Source organism: Schistosoma mansoni (genome assembly GCF_000237925.1).
Source record: "Schistosoma mansoni, WGS project CABG00000000 data, supercontig 0097, strain Puerto Rico, whole genome shotgun sequence".
Classification (NCBI taxonomy): Eukaryota; Metazoa; Platyhelminthes; class Trematoda; order Strigeidida; family Schistosomatidae; genus Schistosoma; species Schistosoma mansoni.
In genome coordinates this window covers 929269-951024 of record NW_017386031.1, presented here as the reverse complement: position 1 = coordinate 951024, position 21756 = coordinate 929269, and the positions used below count along the sequence as shown (strand labels likewise).

General features: G+C 37.1%; 1 protein-coding gene across 1 annotated transcript; it reads left to right on the top strand.

Moving 5' to 3' along the window:
- Nucleotides 1-1278: 1278 nt before the first annotated feature.
- Nucleotides 1279-20175, top strand: Smp_128030 (hypothetical protein; the record flags this gene model as incomplete). Its single annotated transcript, XM_018790464.1, has 5 exons — nucleotides 1279-1416; nucleotides 1594-1681; nucleotides 15315-15362; nucleotides 15406-15462; nucleotides 20063-20175. 5 exons carry the CDS (start codon nucleotides 1279-1281, stop codon nucleotides 20173-20175), a joined length of 444 nt encoding a protein of 147 aa, XP_018646278.1.
- Nucleotides 20176-21756: the final 1581 nt, after the last annotated feature.

Genomic DNA, 21756 nt, shown 5'->3' with positions numbered 1-21756 from the left:
CTAACCTCAAAAGTTTTATCGGACACACCTAGCTGAAAGAGACCGATCACGCAATCTCACCAGATCACTAATGGGTACGCAGTGCTACTCATCCCTTTCAATTATTAGCCAGCTCAGACCAGACGCCTCTTCACATAACGGCAACTTTCTGAATATATTTTTGAACTTTCTCGTTCCTGACTTCCGATGTGACTGGGCTGCCGTACTTCGATTATAAAGGTATTATGTGCTTTATCAAAGTCTGACTACCTGTTATCATATTTAGACAATTAACGTTTGGTTGCAACAGGCCTCCTAACTGTCCAGTACTATGAGGAGACATTTGCAAAAGTCCGTAATTTTATGGGCGTGTGGGTTCGTGTTCTGGCCACATGGTTCAGTGTTTGATTGAGTATATATTGAAAAATTTGTGCGTATGCTGAGGATCGATTCTATTATTTTCATTGGAATCTGACGTTTCTCATTTGCTAGTTTCATTGCTATAATCTTTCCAGATTGCGAGAATACATACAAAAACCGTTGACCAAATCACTACAGAAATTACATTGAAATACTAAGTCACTGGTTTCAATTAGCGGCGATTATGAGATGCAATTATTTATATTGTGTCCCTTTCTCCAAAAGGCTGCATAACGTGTATTTTAGGACGCTTCCTTATCTCTTGCCTTTTTTGCTTACAAGAAATAGGAATCTGGGTAAAAGTGTGACACTTAGTGACTTATTTCTAATGTTTTGGTCTAGCGATCCGTTTGTTATCAACAGACTAAAATGCTGATTGTGAGACGAATTAATGAGGAAGTACACACGATGAAGGCTTTGAGGAAAATAATGATAATAGATTATTCTGTGAATCTAGGTCACACTCTAGTGAACAAGAATACGAATGGGGACAATCGCATGTATTTTAGCACAACATTACAGAGTATCTCATTAAAATATGTGAACCATATAGTGAATTGTTAGTTTGCAAAATAACAATCAATTGTCTCAATTTGACTATTTCTTCTGCAGATATCTGTCTATAGTCTCCGATTATAATTGTTCATGCATTTTCGTACCCATTGCGTGCCGTTCCTGTTCTATCCTTATCGATCTTCTACTAAAATACATTCAGTGCCCGACTATCACCATATACTACTTATGTGGATATCAGTAACACACACCACAACACTACAATAAAGACTTAAAGACTATGGAAATTGCAACGTTACCACTGACCGTGCCAACAAGCAACTTTAAGTGAAGTAATATTTCCACAATTCTTTTGTATGCGGGCTAATGGATCTGCGCATATTTCAGTTAAAGCAGTTAGGAAGAGAGCAGCTAATTGAGACAGTAAGAACTATTGCTGTAAGAGATTTTGTTACAAGATCACAAACGAACACTGAAGAACCAACCGCTCTGATGGTTAATAAGGTACCTACATTGGAGCGTTATTTTCCGAGCGAAGCTAGCAGACATGATAAGCAACAGTGAAGTCGACTATGAAGAAGCCCTAACCCTCACACTACTACATTAGCTGGTTTGTAGACTACTTCGTTCGGTACACCTCACGACCATCAAATCTCCGCGTCTTATTACTGTGAACTTCAGAAATCAAGAGGACCTATCAAAGACTCTTCAAGCCTGATTAAATTTGAAGAATGGCCACTTCAGATATTGAAAGGACCGGAGCAGGTCGGTAAGTCAACACCAGAAAACCTGAATACAAAGCAGCTTTGTGTCAGACGACCTCGATCAACAATACACGATACAGGACATGGAGTTCACGATTCCACTAGTAGAACATGCTTTACCGTCAAAAACCTTACAGTGACCAGTTCCCACAGAACTGATTAGTCCACTTTAAACAACAATCAATTTCTAACTCCGAAGACAAATACTTCTATGAGTAATATCAAATGGTGAAGCAAACCATGAAGAGCTCATATGGCAACACAAGAGAATTAAGAGACGAATCGGAAGAGATTATAGACATATCCCTTTGGTTAGATCCGAAGACCATTTTTCTTACTGAAACATGGCTCACGTCCAACATCATGGATTTAGGAATGAGTCTTCAAGGCATGACATATTTCCGATATGGTAGTACATACGAAAGAGGAGGGAGAGTTGCGCTATGTGTTAACCGGCACTTCAGAACTGTAACAACACACAGTAGTGAATTAACTGAAGTCACCAAATCAAGCTGATTTTGCTTCAATACCAACAGAACAAAGTACTTCGTCGGAGTAATATATCGGGCCTACACATATTTTAACATCCAGAAGTACATGGTAATCCAGATACTGTAACAATTATCACTCTTTGGGTTCAACCAGATCTTTCTTGCCATAGAATTGAACGCTCTGTCTTCAAGGCTCAGCCAACAGAATAAAACCCATACATTGTGGTTTTATGATCTTCTATTCACATTGTCATTAGTAGCTAAGGTCTGTCTGAACACGCGAGTGATGCCACAAGATGGAGCAAGAATGAAGAACCTTCAAAATTAGACTAATTTCTTTAGAATGGTCAGCTTCTTGCAGAAAATATGTTCATGTTCAAGCACCGATAGGAAGTAGTGATCATGAAAAAGTCATCGTTAATGTAATCACAAGCGTGATAGTTTAACTGACGAGAATGCTTCCTACCTTTGCTTCAGCAAGACAGACCATGTGGCTTTTACTATACATCCTCAACACATCACAAGGCCGTGGAAGTGGTGAAGGCTAACAATTAACAAACATTGGGTGATAGTGAGGGATACTATCAAGGAGGTTATCCTACATAATTTTCTCGATGCTAGAAACACAAATGGAAAAAGAAGATTCTAGCTTAAGTTAGGCACACTATGCCTTTTACAGGTAAAATTGGAAGTCTGGTGTAGGTGGAATATTTTACCAAGAAATTTTAATCAAAGCTCTCACTTGATGTTGAGAAATTGATACAGTTTCTTCATCGAAGTGTCATGTTTTGAACGTTTAGACCAACGGAACGCAAAAAAGTTATGTTGAAGAAAATAGTTCCTTCTCAACTGTTTACACAGAGCGCTATGATGGAACAATAACCACAGAAAGCCTGAATATCAATTACAGCTACCAGGAGGATGCAACCAAAGGCTGCATCATATTCAACTTTATGCGGAGATGATTAGGACGCTTCGACTGTTAAACTCTCTCTGACAATATTCAGAACATAAATTCACTAATATTTATAAACTCACAGCGTTATAGGACAGTAGGATTTGTGACCAGTTTAGCACTAGTATATTTAGCTATGATACCAGAATGATAGACTCAGTTCAGAATTGTGAACTTGCTGTTATGTGATCATCTATTCTACAAGATCTGTGGAAACCACATCACAGTCTATACTGATTCCTCCAGTTGTGACAATCAGCGATTACTTCTAAGGTCTTCTCAAGAATATGTATGAGCCAGGAGTGGAATAATATGTTCAATATAAAAGCAAGAGGCCACATAGGGTGATCACGGCTGGATGTGCGAGCCAAACAGCCTTGATCCGGTAATCCTGTGCATACCTCTCTTGGCTTTCTACGAGTGTTAAACGGTTGTTGTTAATCTCAGTTATCGTGTGTTAAGTTTAAAGGATAGAGTGATTAGAAACCACTGCCACTACAGGGTCTCCTCCACATAAAAGGAATCAAAAGCTTTTCGAACAAGTATAGGGTCAATCCACAACTTAGGTCGTAGGACTAAGGGACAAATTCTATGAATACCAGCTCTGCTATCTAGGATGGTTTCTGCTAGGAATAAGAAATCTAAAATATTTTCGCAAGTCCTGACTGAAAATTATAACATTAGACTGGGCGAAAAACAAGAGATAACAAAACTGTCGAACAAAACCTTTTGGACAGACATTTTGATTATTCTTTCCGATACCAAGTTGATTATAAATATATACTCATTTGATTTTCTAAGCATGAGCAAAACTGTATGATAGAATAAGGTACTTCTTGATCCTCATTGTTTTACATCTCAAAACTGTTATCCCTCATGTCTCAGTGGAATTCATAATTTAGCGGTTCTACACGTCGCACGTCTCGACATGATATCGCTCAATCACATCAGAAACTGAGAATTTAATTGCTTATCGCCCTGAGCCACTTACCGCTCTATGAGCAAATGTAGGGATCTCAAAATAATTCTGTTCTTGTCTTTCTTTGTTATTCACAAGTAGTGATCGTGATATTCATGTCTGCTTGCGATTGCGAGAGCAATGTATCTTTCACTCTGCATATCTCCCTATGACCTTTGGGATTTTACGGTAATTAAACGTATTCGAATCGATTCACTAAGGATTCCCAGAGTAATCCAACTTAAGACAAGTAGAACTAAATGAAGACTACAGAACGTACTATATTTGGAGTTTGGAATTAGCTCCCAATCAAGTATCAAGGAATCGTCAGTTATTACAATATCCACAGGTTTGTATTTAAAGCTTGCTTTGCGATCCATTTTAAATTTTTCCGTAAAGTATGTCCTATTATGACAATTATAAACATTCTAATTGATATGCTAACTGAGAATTCCTGAAGCAATGCAATTTAAGACAGATAGAGCTAGATGAGCACAAATAAACCCGCTATATTTGTAATTCGTATTAAACGCACAGTCAAATACGAAAGAATCATCAGTTAGTATAAATACCACATCTATCAACCGTCAGAGTCCTTATCAATTAAGTCCTCAACTTCTGTCTACTAGGCCAAGATATATTTTGATGGCTTTTGGGTGATGGAACTGAAACATTTAGCGTAAAACCTATCTACAACTACCTGCAATTTTTGACAAAGATTGTGGTAGTTTTCTGGATCTCAGCACCGTACAGTTTTAACGTTGGCATTGAAAATTCTGACTTTGGTGTTGAACGAAAGTTTTGTCGGGTTTCTGATGTTCTTCTGTTACAGGAATTCCGCCCTTGACTTCTTGATTCGGGTCTTAACATCTGAAACAGGTCTACTCCGTTTGTCAATAATGCTGCCCAAATGCTTACATGTTTTTAACTCTTCGATAGTTTCGCTCTATCAAGTGTGGTTTGTCTGGTGTCTCTCGAATTGTACTTTAGGATCTTCTCCCTGCCCTGTGGATGGTGAGACCTTGTACTAAGGAGGCTGATTCTTTACTAGCTGCTTTCGTCCACACTTGTTGGTGTGTTTTTGACAGAAGATCTAAGTCATTCCCAAATACCAAATTATCCATCTGAATTCAATCTGTCCTTTTTATACTGTGTTGTTCCTGAGTTCTGCTGATCTTCTTTATCCAGTCAACAGCTGGAAGAATGATGACTGATGCAAGCAGATAGCTTTATCTGACACCATCCATCACTAGAAGAACATTTGTAAACGGCCTTCTATGCACCGCTTTACAATTCAGTCCCTCGACAGAGTTATGTATGATAGTGGTGATCACCTTAGGTGTGTCATATAGTTGAAAAAAATCCCATGAAGTTTTTCTATCAACTTTGTTGAATTCTTACTTACAATCAAGGAAGTTGCTGTATGTTATATTAAACGACGATCGTATCTAGCTTGTCTAGGATCCATCTAGTGATTAGCCCTATTTTATAATTTTACTCGAAACCCTCTTGGTTAACTACAGAACCCAATCAGTAAGAAAGAATGGACATAGCAACTTTACCTCGTGAAAGAAATTACTAAAGAACACTGAAAAACCAAATACCGATAACAATCAATCCTTACAATAAAAAACTATCAGGTTACTGATCTAACTTTTAATATGACTATAAATAAAAACATTTCATCCAATCTATATTCTATGCCAAATGAATGTTAAAAAGATTTCTCATTAAAATTTTCATTTAAACAACAATTCCTAACTGATTACTTTCAGCACTGTTTGATATTACTTACGCCTGTTACTTCCAATCGAGCATAGGCCGCCGACCACCATTCTCCAACACACTCTGTCCTGGGCCTTCCTTTCTAGTTCTATCCCACTTTTGTTCATTCTTCTCATGTCTGTCTCCATTTCTCGGCCTAATGTATTTTTTGGTCTTCCTCTTCTCCTTTGACCTTCAGGATTCCATGTGAAGGCTTGTCTTGTGACGCAGTTAGGTAACTTCCTCAACATTTGTCCTATCCACTTCCAGCGCTTCTTCCTGATTTCTTCCTCCGCTGGAATTTGGTTTTTTGCCCCCCCCCACAGTAACTTGTTGCTGATAGTATCTGGCCAACGGATCTGAAGTATTTTGCGTAGACAACTGTTAGTAAATACCTGTATCTTCTGGATGATGGCTTTTGTAGTTCCGCCTCATACAGTAGAACCATCTTAACATTGCCTCATATACTCGGTCATTATTCTCTTCTTTTTTCTTTTGTTTGACATCAATTCAATAATTAAAATGATAAAATTCTGTTCCATTATAGTTTAAGATTAATCAAACTATTCTTATACCCTTATTTAGATAGATCACCTTATCTATTCACCTTTTAATAAAATACCAAATTATATTGACAAAACAAAAGATCAAAGAATCCCTAATGAGTTACATTCAGTTTTAGGATTGTCTCATCATTATAGACATTTGAAGAAAACTTTTTTTATGATTCATAGAATAAATCACCTTATCATTACCTTACAGTAGACTACCAAGTTCTTAATAGATACATAGAATATCAGACTAATGATATTGATAAAAGATCAAAGAATCCCTAATGAGTTACTTTCAGTTTTAGACTGTCTTATCAATATGGGTGTTTGAAAACACAAAACAAAAAACGGAGAGAAAAGATCAAATTCTACATAAGAGTTTTAGTTCATTAAGTACGAAAGTTTACAGACAGTAAATATCGTAAAAAAATAATGAAATAGTTTCAGTAGAGTTTGATGATAAATAAAGATTGAGAACATCATGATCAGTCTTCTGATACTACTACTACTACTTCCAGTACGACCTTACCACTACTACTACTGTCACTACTACTACTAATACTACTACTACTACTACTATTACTACTACCACTACTACTACTACTACTACTATTACCACTCCTACTACTAACAATGCTACCAATACGACTATTACTACTATTATCACTACTACCGCTCCTACTACTACTATTACTACTACTACTACCGCTACTCCTCCTACTACTACTACCACTACTATCACTTCCACTACTACGACTACTACTACCACTAGTAATAATAATACGACTACGACTATTACTACTAATACGACTACTACTATTATTACTACTACCACTACTAATACGGCTACTACTACTGGTACTACTACTTCCACTACTCTTACTATTACTACTGCCACTACTAATACGACGACTACGACTACTAACACTACTACTAATACTACTACCAATACCACTACGACTACTATTACTATGACTACTACTACACTACTACTACTACTAATAATAATAATAATAATACTGCTACTACTATGTGATAAGTTGGGGTATTTGAATTAGAGTATAAACTAGGAATCCTAGAAATAATGCAATTTAATCAAGAAGTATTTGGAATTCAAAATGAAGCAGTCATTAAGTTTAAAAGAATCGTTAGTGCATGAAAACATCATATATTACTACTATTAAGAATAATAATACGTCTACTCACAAAACAATGTGAAACACTAGACAACAACAAGACAAGATGATTCATGTTGGACCAAGAATATCTCAATTAAAAAATAATGATAAAGTTATTACATCCAAACATTAATGTATGAATAGATTAAATATACCGGACGGCCGTTTCATCCTAATGTGGGACTCCTCAGCAGTGCGCATCCACGATCTCGCTTCGCGAGATTCGAATCCAAGACCTATCCTAATGTGGGACTCCTCAGCAGTGCGCATCCACGATCTCGCTTCGCGAGATTCGAATCCAAGACCTATCAGTAACTCATTGAAGACATTAGTGGATGTGTCACTCAATTTCGTGCACTCGCGCGCAAAACTTATAGGTCTTGAGTTCAAATTTTACTAGACGAGATAGTAGATGTGCGCTGCTGAGGAGTCCGGCAGTAGGACGAAATCGCAGTCTAGTGCTTCCAGATTTTCCATAGTGGTCTATCTTCATTTGATTCACGATCTCAACTATTTTACGGTCACTTTGTAAATGTAAAAACTATAAGAATTAATGAATTAAATGAAAATAGTATGAAAAACTAATTACAAAATAGGTTTGTCCTATCTTCATAGTTTTGCAACTCTAAGAAGATGATATCATCCTTTACAGTTAGACAACATTCTACTGACGTAAGTACTGAAGCAGATGATATGTTATCGTGTCTATTCACTTCATGGTCATCAGTTTGCACGTGCTTGATTTAACAATAGAATAATATGACTATCACTGTGCACTCAGACACTATCGCTTATCAATGTTATTTCTTCGAATGAAGTAAGTAGTGACAATATGTATTTTGCACGAAAGCATAGTTGATTGATGTTACAAACACTAAGGGATATACTGGTATATCTCACATTCAAATCTTTTTGATAATGTGTTTTTTCCTATTGTCGATGCGCTACTCTGTTTTTCCACATGAATAATAACAAACATTGTGTAATTCCGATCTATGTGTAAGTAAATGGGAGAGGTCAATCTGTGAGGTTTCTTTTCAACTCACTGACACTCAGAACCATCATTTTGCCTCAATGGGATCAAGTTGTCACTGATGTTTGTCGTATAGATTTGTCATCAACAAATGAGTCTATGTCTAATCCAACTAATACTATTATAAACCATCGAGTTTTAAATTTTCAATTATCTGAATAAATAATTCACTGATCAGCATGAATTTCAATAACTTTATCGTAAATAATATTCATCATGATTGAAACATAAACATTCGAACAAAATTTGTATCACTAGACGGCCGTTTCATCGTAGTATGGGAACTCTTGACAGTACTCACCCACGATCCTGCACACTGGAATCAATCCTACGACCATCGAGCTGGTGGACGAACGTTTAACCGCTAAACCACTGAACCAACATCCAACAGTGTTCATGTCTAACATCAACTAATCCACGATAATGCACGACCATCTACCATTGACTTCAGTAGGTTATTGTCCCATATCCGACAAGGATGTACTCCATTGGTCATGGATTCCTTAATGAACCATAAGAATTCTCTTTCAAACTTAATCACTAGTGAGTACATGATAGTGTTTTAACTTTGATCCGTTTATAATTCCAATGAAACCCAACAACCTTCATAGTCATAACATTCAACAATCACAACACTAATAGTAGATAATTACCACTTTTTCATAGTTGAAAGCGAGAGTCAATTGAGGCTAGACCACCAGGGAAAACCTGGAAGCACTGGATGGCCGTTTCGCCCTATTATGGGGCTCCTCAGCAGTGCGCGTCCACGATCCTGCACTCGCGAGATTCGAACCCAGAACCTACCAGTTTCTCGCAGGAGCACTTAACCGATAGACCACTGAGCCGGCATCCGGTGGTGTTTATGTCTAACTCCAACCAATCCATGATAGTCTAGCTTCAATTGACTCACGCTTTCAACTATGAAAATACCTAATCTCCACAAAAACCTCTTCTGATGATTATTACCACTTTTTCAACTCATTCCTGTAGCAACTAATTAGTCTCTAAATTATACTTGATGTAACTAATTCTACTGAGATATAAGATAAATTGAGTACAGATATCTATATATGTATGCACCATCCATATTGGTCATTGATACTATAGACATCTTACTTCTTATTCAACGAATACAAATCAGTTATTTTCAATCACTTTGATTTAACCAATCATCATTATTTTCTAATAATATAAATACAGAATAATGTACAATAAGGTATCATTGAAAATGTGGCTCTCATATTTATGTCATATAAACCTGTTGTTGGGACTTATTCAAGCAACCCAATATGAGAATTCGTTCTCGGATTTACGTAAATACATTTTAACAAATATATACTGTCTAATTAATGTTTTATACTATTGTATACAAGATACAGTTCCATATATATGTGATGAATGGTAGATAATACATTCTAATTGTATCATGTCAGGTATTCTCTATCATGGTAGTCGTCTAATTCAGTGTATTTTTTAAAAATGTTCATGTATTTCACTTAGTGTTTACTTGTATTGCACCATTGTTATATAGGACTGCAATTGATCAGTCTCTTGTTTGCATATGTACATCTTATACGAACTGCCTCGATATTGCTTAAAGTCACAAGCTTTATAAGTCCTAAATAAGACAAAACTCATGTCTTGGATTCCAATGCTAGACATTATCTATCTTTGCTTATGTTTATGTATTGTTTTAAAAAAATGTCGTTGATGAGATGATAATTTATAGAAAACCTTAGAGCAACGCTAAATTGACCTTGGATGTGTGTTTACCTAATAACCAGGACCAAATGGGGGTTATAAATCTGTATGAATAATATGGATTATGATTTATAGTTGATGTTTGGGGGGTAAGGAATTAAATGTAGGGTATCCATCACGAAATGACATCAGCTATATTGCCAAAACTCTATTTATCCAAATGGATGAGTGAACTTCGCGCCATAATCTGAGACCTGTGATTGGTTCGTCCATAAATTATAGTCTCTCCAAATTGTTCAGTAACATTATACATTTCTGACCCGTATAACCTTTTTTCTTAATGAGTAAAATTACTGACTGAATCTATGATATATGTCTATCTAATTCTTAAATGACCATTGTTAAGAAAACATCTTTACCTGTCAATTCTTACATTTTGGTTGTATACATAGTAACTAAAAGAATGATAGTAGTTCAGTCAATCGATATCTGAATAATGTACATTCTTTTCACTTCATATTGCTTGTCAGTAACCACGATATCTTTGATTCGGCCTTTTTGTTACTTGTACAATAAAAGGTTGTGAACTTTTTAAAAACGCACCTGAATAGGTTATGCGATTTATAGACATGATGATATATTAAAACAAACAAAATTAGATAATTTTAATTGTTGAAATCATGAATCAATTGAAGCTAGACCACCAAGGAAAACTTGGAAGCATTGGACGGCCGTTTTGTCTTATTGTGGGACTCCTCAACAGTGCGCATCCACAATTTCACAATTTGACGAAACGGTCGTCCAGTACATCCAGGTTTTTCATGGTGGTCTATCTTCAATTGATTCATGATCTCAATTATTAAAGTCACTATATTATCTATAAAACCCCTTCCAAAATTAGATAACTTGTTAAAATATGTAGATGGAAGGAACAAGTAGTCCAAATGTTTGATCACGGTGCGAAATTAATATGTTCAAATCAATTCATAACTACTTATTAACTGTTGTTAAAATATTGGTAATTGATTTCTGTTTTTATAGTCGCATATCAAAAAAAGCTTGAGCTATTAGAAGAACTGGATAAATACAAACGTAAATTATTATTTAGAAATATTTACATAATCAAACTTTTACATATTTGTATTCAATAGATTTATTTGTTTGTTTGACTGTGATACTGCCCGGGTACCCAGATCGAAACAGATGGTTTTCAAAAGGTCCACTTCCCAAGCCTTTAACTTTAGGTCTAATCCGCAAAATACTGGAGCAATGTCAAGAGATGTAATCCCATGATAGCCAGTGACCAGTAATTGGTTCATACGCCCTTATGTTCCCTCAGAATACTGAAGACCAAGTACACCATTGGTTTGGAATCAGGGTTTTCCAACTCCTCTAGGTGGACTCTCTGTATCCACAAACCCAGTTAGAGTGATGAACATTCGCTTTTTGTCCTCTCAATTTTGTAAACAACACCCCCGTCACGAACAGGCAGTGAGTAGGACATTCGTATATACATATGACCATGTGAGAGCATTTCGAGAGGGAGAGCTGACTCTCCCCACCCTCATTGATGAAGTATGTTATGGGATTATTGCTATAGTCTGTAAACGTTGATAGTAAATACATTACGGTTCTGTTATCATAACAACAAGTAATTGAGAACAAGAGATATATGTATATAACAATGTATTTGTGAATGGATGAAATAAATAAAAGGATGTATTCAATAGTTTTTTTCTCTATAAACTCTTAGTCAGAAGCTCAATATAAAGTCGATATTTATTACCTTTTATAGTTGAAATCATGAGTCAATTGAAGCTAGACCACCAGGGAAAACCTGGAAGCACTGGATGGCCGTCTCGTCCCATTATGGGACTCCTCAGCAGTGCGCATCTACGATCCCGCCTCGCAAGATTCGAACTCAGGACCTACTAGTCTCGCGCCAAGCGCTAAACCACTAGACCACTGAGCTCTCACGTTTTCCATAGTGGTCCTGCTTCAATGGACTCATGATTTCCACAAAGCCTCTTCTGATTATTACCTTATAAATATTTTTTTCTTTATTACGTAATCGTAGAAACTTTAAAGACAGATGAACAGAATTTGAGAGCTACTGTTGAACGAATTAAAGTATTGATAGGTAAGTTAACGTTGAATTTATGAAAGAAACATAAGTAAAGACAATAGGGAATGAACTTTTTAGGTTTCAAAAGATTTAGATACGATTGTTTATGAATTACTGTCAAAGAATTTGGTGTATCCACTTGATGTCTTTCTGGTTAGCGTTTTTTTAGCGAGTTCGTTTTAAAATTGGAAAACATCTGGAACTCAAAACAATTGTCAATCAACACCAAGATCAGAATTTTCAATACAAATGTCAAGACAGTTCTACTGTATGGGGTGGAGACGTGGAGAACTACGATAGCCATTATCCAGAAGATACAAGTGTTTATTAACAGTTGCCTACGCAAGATACTTTAGATCCGTTGGCCAGACACTATCAGCAACAACCTACTGTAGGAGGCAACAAACTGAATTCCAGTGGATAAAGAAATCAGAAAGCAGCGCTGAAAGTGGATAGGACACACTTTGAGGAAATCACCCAATTGTGTCACAAGACAAGCCCTCACATGGAACCCTGAAGGCCAAAGGTAAAGAGGAAGACCAAAGAACACATTACGCCGAGAAATAGAGACAGACATGAGAAGAATGAACAAGAACTGGATAGAACTAGAAAAGAAGGCCCAGGACAGAGTGGGTTGGAGAATGCTGGTCGTTTGCCCATGCTCCACTGGGAGTAACAGGCGTAAGTAAGCAGGTAACTTGATGTCTTGTATCAAGATGTTTTGAGATTACTTTTACTTACTTACTCCTGTTACCCCTTCGTGGAAGAGCATAGGCCGTCCACATGCCTTCTCCATTCAGTTCTGTCCTGCACAATCATTTACAGTTCTTTCAACTTCCTGTCCAGCCTTCTCATGTCTCCTTACAATTCCCGATGCAGTGCTTTAAGCATTCCCCTCTTCCGCTTACATTCACGATTTCAAATTAGTATTCGCCTCATAATTCAGTTTGATAATCTCATCAATATCTTGTCCTATCCATTTCCATCATCTTTTCACAATTACCTATTCAGTTGGAAACTGGTTTCTTCTTTCCCATAAGAAGTTGTTGCTGATGTTATCCGATCAACAGACATTGAGTATGTTGTGTGGACAATTGTTCATAAATACGTGTACTTATTTGATGATGGTTGTGGTAGTTCTTGAATTTCCAGCTCAGTACAATATAACTAACTGTCTTGAAGATTGTGACTTTGATGTTGGTTGAGAGTCGTTTTGAGTTGTCCAGCTGTTGGGGATGTGACCCTTACTTTGCCAATCCTTATCTTAACATCTGTATCAGATCCTTCTTGTTCATCGATGATGCTGTTCAGGTTACATCAATAATACACATTGTTAGATCGGCTTCCAGAGAACTCTAACAGAGCCTCCAAAGGCTCATAAAGAGCCCCAACCAATCAGCGATTAATTAGAAGCTATGCTACTAAAATAACGAGATCCTGATTGGCTGTTTAACACACTGCTACTATGGAAACTCAAGGTCTCTTAATTACTATAAAATCCCTGTATTTTCTGTACATAAATGAATCCTGTAGTAAAGCGCTTCCCACGTACTTTGTGCCTTTTCTCTAGTCTTCAAGTCGCGGTGTATAGTTCTAGTTCGGGGGTACGGAACTAGCTTAGGGAAGTAAATATAGCGTTCACAATCGGCCAGACGTAACACACATATATATTCATCTCTTATTCACCTTCATATTTATAACTAGGTCAATATTTGTAATAATATTAATTTTGAAACACTTCAAGTTATAACCAGTTATTGAGAACCTAATGAAATGAAATGAATCCATATTATTATACTGAATCAAGTTTGCCGATGAGTGCCAAGAAACATGAAACCTACGTTCAGGTTTTTTTGCTGACTATCTTCAACCAGCATATTATCTCAACATGAACATCAACTCTGAGATGCAGGTACATCCAGCTGACGAGTCTCAAATAGGACGAAACGAGCGTCGTGGATTCCACTACTAGTCACTGTCCATCTTTGCTCGTTCCAACAAAGTTCACAGAACGTCGTCATCTTGACTAGTGACCACATTACAAATTGATTGATAAGATTCTATCTATACTAAGAAGGATCTGACATAGATGACATTGGTCACCACCTAATGATCAATCAGTTGTAAATACATCTTAGTCATACAGGAAACCAGTCACGGTTCGGACCGTTCAGTGGTAACATCTCTGAAAATGAAGCTATGTAACACGGAATCGAATCTGTCACAGAGCATCAGTTCCCTTAAGATTACAAGTACACATTACTGATGAGTGTCAAGTATCATGAAACCTAGGTTCAGAATTTCCTGGTGACTACCTCCAACCACCATATTATCCCAACATAGTTCACACAAAGTCGAGTTATATAGACTAGTGTCCACATTGCAAATCGATTGATAAGATTCTATCTATACCAAGAAGGATCTGACATAAATGACATTGATCATCACCCAATGATCAATCGATTCTAAATACATCTCACTCATACAGGAGATCAGTCACGGACCTGACAATTCAGTGGTCACATCTTTGACAATAAAGCTGTGTGACACGGAATCGAATCCGTCAGAAAGCATCAGTTCCCTTAAGACTACAGGAACACATTACAGATGAATGCCAAGTATCATGAAACCTACGTTTAGAATTTCCTGTTAACTACCTCCAATCAACATAGGATAGGATTCAATCTACACTGAAAAGGATCTGACATATATAACATTGATCACCACTCAATGATCAAAATCAATTTTCAATCAACCTTCGTTTTTGTTCATTCTCTCTCTTTTGCGCGCGCGCTTTTTTTAAAATATTTGAATGACATAGTAACAATATCAAAAAAAATTGATTTTTTTACTTTTCATCATTTTTTGTTATTTATTTATAGATGGAATCAATGAAAAACTTTCGGTGAAATCGAAATCGATTAATCAATGTATGATTTTCATAGGAACTATAAACATTTTTTTGTATTTTAGATGTGAAATGTACCGAAAAACGTTTGAAATATGAAAATCGTGCTAAACAAATGCATGGTATGTTCAAAGATAATCATTATAGAATGTTGATATGACCTAAGTAACCTTATTATTATGATTACTATCCATGATCTTAATCAAAAGCTCGACAGTCTCCACAACCCCCCCCCGTTACCAGTGGAGCTAACCCGTGTTGGGGAGAGATAGGTATCTACTTGCGAGAATGGAAGATGGTCAAGGAATTATGTAGATTTGTTGAAGTTGGATATTATTACTGTTGGATGAAGGCTCAGCGGTGTAGAGGTTATTCGCTAGCGCATGAGACCTCAAGGACCTTGTTTCAAATTCCACACGCGAGATAGTGGATGTGCACTGCTCAGAAGTTCTATACTAATATGAAACAGTCGATCAGTGACTTCATGCTTTCAATGGTGTTCTAACATTCATTGATTCATGATCTCAATCAAAAACTCAACAATCTCCACAACCCCATATGCTCACTAGTAATTAGGTTCTCGGGGTTAAGTGAGAAGCCGTTACCAGTGGAGCTGATCCGTGATGGGGGAGAGATAAGTATCTACTTCAGACAATGGAAGATGGTCGCGGAATGATTTGGATTTGTTGAAGTTGGATATTAACACTGTTGGATGAAGGCTCAGCGGTATAGAGATTATTCGTTAGGGCACGAGACCTGAAGGTCCTTGGTTTAAATTCCACGGGAGGGATAGTGGATGCACACTCCTTAGGAGTCCCATATTTGGGTGAAACGGCCATTCAGTGATTCTATGTTTTCAATGGTGTTCTAACATTCATTGATTTATGATCTCAATCATACATAAATTCAATACATTCTGATAACTGTCTTAACTCGTCAGACAACCTATTCGTTGTAGCTATGATTTCCACGTGGATATGTATCGACATAGACGTACATTATTCTCTTAGTAGTAATGTATTTGTGGAATAACATACCCACGCCTTAATGCTGAATATAACTTATGTATGGTATTTGTTTAAATCTTTCATCCGTCAATATTATAGAATTAATACTTACAATGGATTATATCGAAAGAAGATATCGTAAGTCACAGTATGATGTTGTGGAGATTGTTAAGTTTTTTTGATTGAGATAACGAACTGATTGATGTTAGAGCACCATTGGCGTGTTTGCGCACGAGACCAAAGGTCTTGAGTTCGGATCCCACGATTGAGATTGTACATGCGTACTGCTCAAGAGTCCAATACTGGGACGAAATAGCCATCCAGTGCTCCCAAGTTTTAAATGGTGGTCGAACATTCATTGATTCATGATCTCAATCAAAAACATATCTTAAGTAGTTGTGATAATTTTTTTTTAATTATTAATATCATGAACATTAGACATACCAACAGTGTTTGGTGGAATAAAGCTTATAGTCTAGTAGATAGCGTCGAGTCGCGATTGACTATGATCAACACTACAGGAAGATTACGTACTAGTTATCGAGTTAGATCCCTGAGTAGGCCAAAAACCAGAAGATTGTTGACGGTTGAACTAAGATATATTTTTTGGCGATCTCGTGGTATCGAAAGAATACTGAGACGTACAAAGTTTACAAGCGGAACTACCGAGAGTACTCGAGTTCGTGCAAGATCACAGGCGACGGAAGAAAGAGTGTGTTTGGTACACTTAAACAAACAAGTACATTAAAACAATCACTGGTACAATCGCTTATAATCATAATTGTTCCCATTATACCAATCGCGTTCTCGTCATAAAAGTGGGTCACTACAGTCTTATCATGTAAACAGTGCTTTATGCTTGAAATATCGAACAGACAATAAATGAATTATCGGAAGGGGTTTTTTGTGGAGATTCAGTATTTTCATAGTCGAGATCATGAGTCAATTGAAGCTAGACCACCAGGGAAAACCTGGAAGCACTGGACGGCCGTTTCGTCCTATTATGGGACTCCTCAGCGGTGCGCATCCACGATTTCTCCTCGCGGGATTCGAACCCAGAACCTACCAGTCTCGAGGTCGTGGATGTGCACTGCTGAGGAGCCCCACAATAGGACGAAACGGTCGTTCAGTGCTTCCAGGCTTTCCCTGGTGGTCTAGTTTCAATTGGCTCACGCTTTCAATTAATGAATTGTCTATTGATCCATAATACAATAAATTGTTTAGAGATAATATTGTTGTATACAAGAACACGGATGGGGACTATCGAATGTACCATAGGCACAAATAACAAATCATCTTACTAAAATCTGATAACCATACAGTGAATAGTTAATTTGCAAACTATCAACCAATGGACTCAATCTTGACCATCCCTTCTGTAAATATCAGTTCATCGTCTCCGATTATTCTTATCCATGCATTTTCACACCAATTGCCCTTCGTTCCCGTTCTTTCCTTATCGATCTTCTACTGAAATACATTCTATGCCTGCACATCACCATATACTACTTATGTGGATATAAGTAGCGCATATCACAAATTACACCTTCATAATATATAAATGTGATTCTTTCATCTTCTTCACAATAGTGTTATTCCGTTTCATTTATATTACATAGATGTATACCATTCGAAGACATCCTCATCGAAGAGATGTTATCGGAATCAGTCAGCCATTTATCGAAGTAAGATTAAATATACCAATGTGTTCTATTGTGTTATTTATGTTTCATAGTCTTTTGTCTTTTATTTACATTTAACCTGATCTAAATGAAATGATGTTTTAGGACTGCAACTGGTCAGCCTCTAATTGACATATGTGCATACTGTGCGTATTACATCAATATAGCCTTAATTTACAAACATTGTAAGCAAAGATGGATAGAGGCTAGCGGTGGAATCCAGTTTGACGCGCGTTTCATCCTATTTGAGATTCATCAGAGACTGACCAGCTGCAGTCCTAAACATCAATGGGAAGATTCAAACAAACAATACTAAGTGATTTTAAACTTCACTCCATTGCACAAGCAAGTGGCTATCAGGACTCAGTAGCTGAGTGGATAACACTATGGCATTTGAAGCCAAAGTTACTGGGTTTTAGTCCCAGAGTGAATATCAACATGTCTGAGATGCAGGTACATCCAGCTGACGATTCCCAAATAGGACGAAAGGCGCGTGAAACTGGATTCCACTGCTAGTCACTACCCATCTTTGCTTACAAAATGTTTTACTTGCATTTTATTGTTCATTGTTACTTGCCATTCGTTTTATTCTATTGATCAACTTCTAATATATTCACTAAACTTAGTGAATCAGCATCACGTACACTAGGTGATTGGAAATAGTGAGTTGGATATCCTAGACTGAAGTTTTGGTGTTATATGATAGTTGGCAAAAATCCATATCTAGAATCTTGAAATAATCGATGTGACGTGTAAGCTTTTAACCTGAATCATCCGGTTCCATAATTTCAGACGTTCCTATTAGGCTATTCGAACTATAGTTACATCTGAAACTGTAAAGCTGAGTAATTCATTCTCAAATCTGACAGGGTGTATCACATTTATAAAGACATCAAACCATCTTTTATTAATGAGTATTAAGTTCTTCGAACTCTATACTGGGGTTTTCCTATCAACTTCCTCCGAAACATCACAATCAGTTCTTTTAAGTAAGGTCAGTAATCATGATTTGCATCGAAGATTGTAAATTAACACAACAATATCAGAAGGGGGTTTTGTGGAGATTTGAGTAATTTTTCATATAGTTGAAATCATGAATCAATTGAAGCCAGACCATCAGGGAAAACCTTAAAGCACTGAACGGCCGTTTCCTCCTATTGTGGGACTCCTCAGCAGTGCGCATCCACGATCCCGCCTCGCGAGCGAGATTCGAACCCAGGACCTACCAGTCTCGCGCTAGAGCACTTAACCGATAGACCACTGAACCGGCATCCAACGGTGTTGATGTCTAACCTCAACCAATCCATTAAATTTCGCGACCAACTTCCATTGCACTGAAATAGATGCCTGTCTCTACCTGACATGGATTAGCTCCACTGGTCACGATTTCTCACTAGAACTCCAGGAATAACCTCAAAGAGCCAGTCACTAGTGAGCATATGATCATTATCAGAACAACAATATCAAATGATTCAAATATTTTCAAGAATTTATATGATATGACTGCTTACAATGTAATCAAGCAATGATATGCAAACTATCATTTACGATTGTAAGCAAAGGTGGTTAGTGGCTAGCAGTGGAATTCAGTTTCACGCGCCTTTCGTCCTATTTAGGGCTCGTCAGATGGATGAACCTGCATTTCAGATTTGTTGACGTTCACTCTGGGACTCGAACCCAGTAACTTTCGCTTCAATCACTATTGTGTTATCCACTCAGCTACTGAGTCCTGATAGCCACTAGCTTGTGCAATAGGGTGAGATTTTAAATTCACTTAGTATTGTTTGTTTGAATCTTCCCATTGATGTTTTAGGACAGCAACTGATCAGTCAGACGAAACGCGCGTCAAACTGGATTCCACTGCTAGTCACTATCCATCTTTGTTTACCATGCTTGTGAATTAAGGCTATATTGAGGTAGCAACACGCACAGTGTGTATATATGCCAATTATTTTACTGTGACAAACAATCAAGTATCATATGGTGTTTTTCAAAATTTATACTTTACAATTTTTCTTTCCATATCTCAACAGAGGAGTCGCCTAAAGGTCAACAGAAAAACTGCAATTCATATACAGGACTTAATCAACGAGGTAACTTGGATTACATTATACCGTTACTGTTAAAAATGCATGATTTAGAATAAACATTTCAATCAGATTTGGTTTACGTTATATATATATATATATATTACTTACTCCTGTTACCCCTTCGTGGAAGAGCATATGTCGTCTACAAGCATTCTCCATATAACTCTGTTCTGCACAATCATTTACAGTTCTTTCAACTTCCTGTCCAGCCTTCTCATGTCTCCTTACAATTCCCGATGCAGTGCTTTAAGCATTCCCCTCTTCCGCTTACATTCACGATTTCAAATTAGTATTCGCCTCATAATTCAGTTTGATAATCTCATCAATATCTTGTCCTATCCACTTTCATCATCTTTTCATAATTACCTATTCAGTAGGAAACTGGTTTCTTCTCTCCAACAATAAGTTGTTGCTGATGTTATCCGATCAACAGACATTGAGTATGTTGTGTGGACAATTGTTCATAAATACGTGTACTTATTTGATGATGGTTGTGGTAGTTCTTGAATTTCCAGCTCCGTACAATATAACTAACTGTCTTGACGATCGTGTTGAAGTTTGTGACTTTGGTGTTGGTTGAGAGTTATTTTGAATTATATATGTTATTCAACTGTAGGGATGCGACCCTTACTTTGCCAATCCTTATCTTATCGTCTGTATCAGATCTTTTGTGTTCAGCGATGATGCTGTCCAACTGCATGAAACTTTCCATCTCTCGTAGAGTGTCTCCATCACTTATGATTGTGTTTCATTTGAGGATCTTGGTTTTTTACTTTGTGTATATTGATGACTACTGATACAGAGACTGCTGCTAAACTAGGAAAACTACTCCTAACTCGGTGGTCTCTCAATCCTGAAAAGTCTTGGATATTGAACACTCGATTTGCCACCTTTCGAGTACACTCTGTTCACACAGAACTCGAAGAACTATCTTAGTTAGATAATAAGTAAATCAGATTACTAGAGTTTTTTTTTTAAATACTGCACCATTGTCAACTAATACACAAATATGTATGAAAGAATGTAATGCTTGAATTCGATGACAGTTGATATTCGGATTCTATGCATTCATTGATATTTAATATAGAATATACTGTGGTGAGCAAGAGCGGCATATTTACAACTGAAGAACATCTGGAACTCAAAACGATTGTCAACCAACACCATGATCAGAATTTTTAATACGAATGTCAAGACAGTTCTACTGTATGGGGCAAAAACCTGGAGAACTACGATAGCCATCATCCAGAAGATAGAGGTGCTTATTAAAAGTTGTCTACACAAGATACTTTAGATCCGTTGGCCAGATACTATCAGCAACAAGTTACTGTGGGAGGCAACAAACCGAATTCCAGAGGAGGAAGAAATCAGGAAGAAGCGCTGGAAGTGGATAGGACACATATTGTGGAAATCACCCAACTGTGTCATAAGACAAGCCCTCACATGGAGCCCTGAAGGCCAAAGGTAAAGAGGAAGACCAAAGAACGCATTACACCGAGAAATGGAGATAGACATGAGAAGAATGAACAAAAGTGGGATAGAACTAGAAAGGAAGGCCCAGGACAGAGTGGGTTGGAGAATGCCGGTCGGCGGCCTATGCCCCATTGGGGGTAACAGGCGTAAGTAAGTAAAGTAGT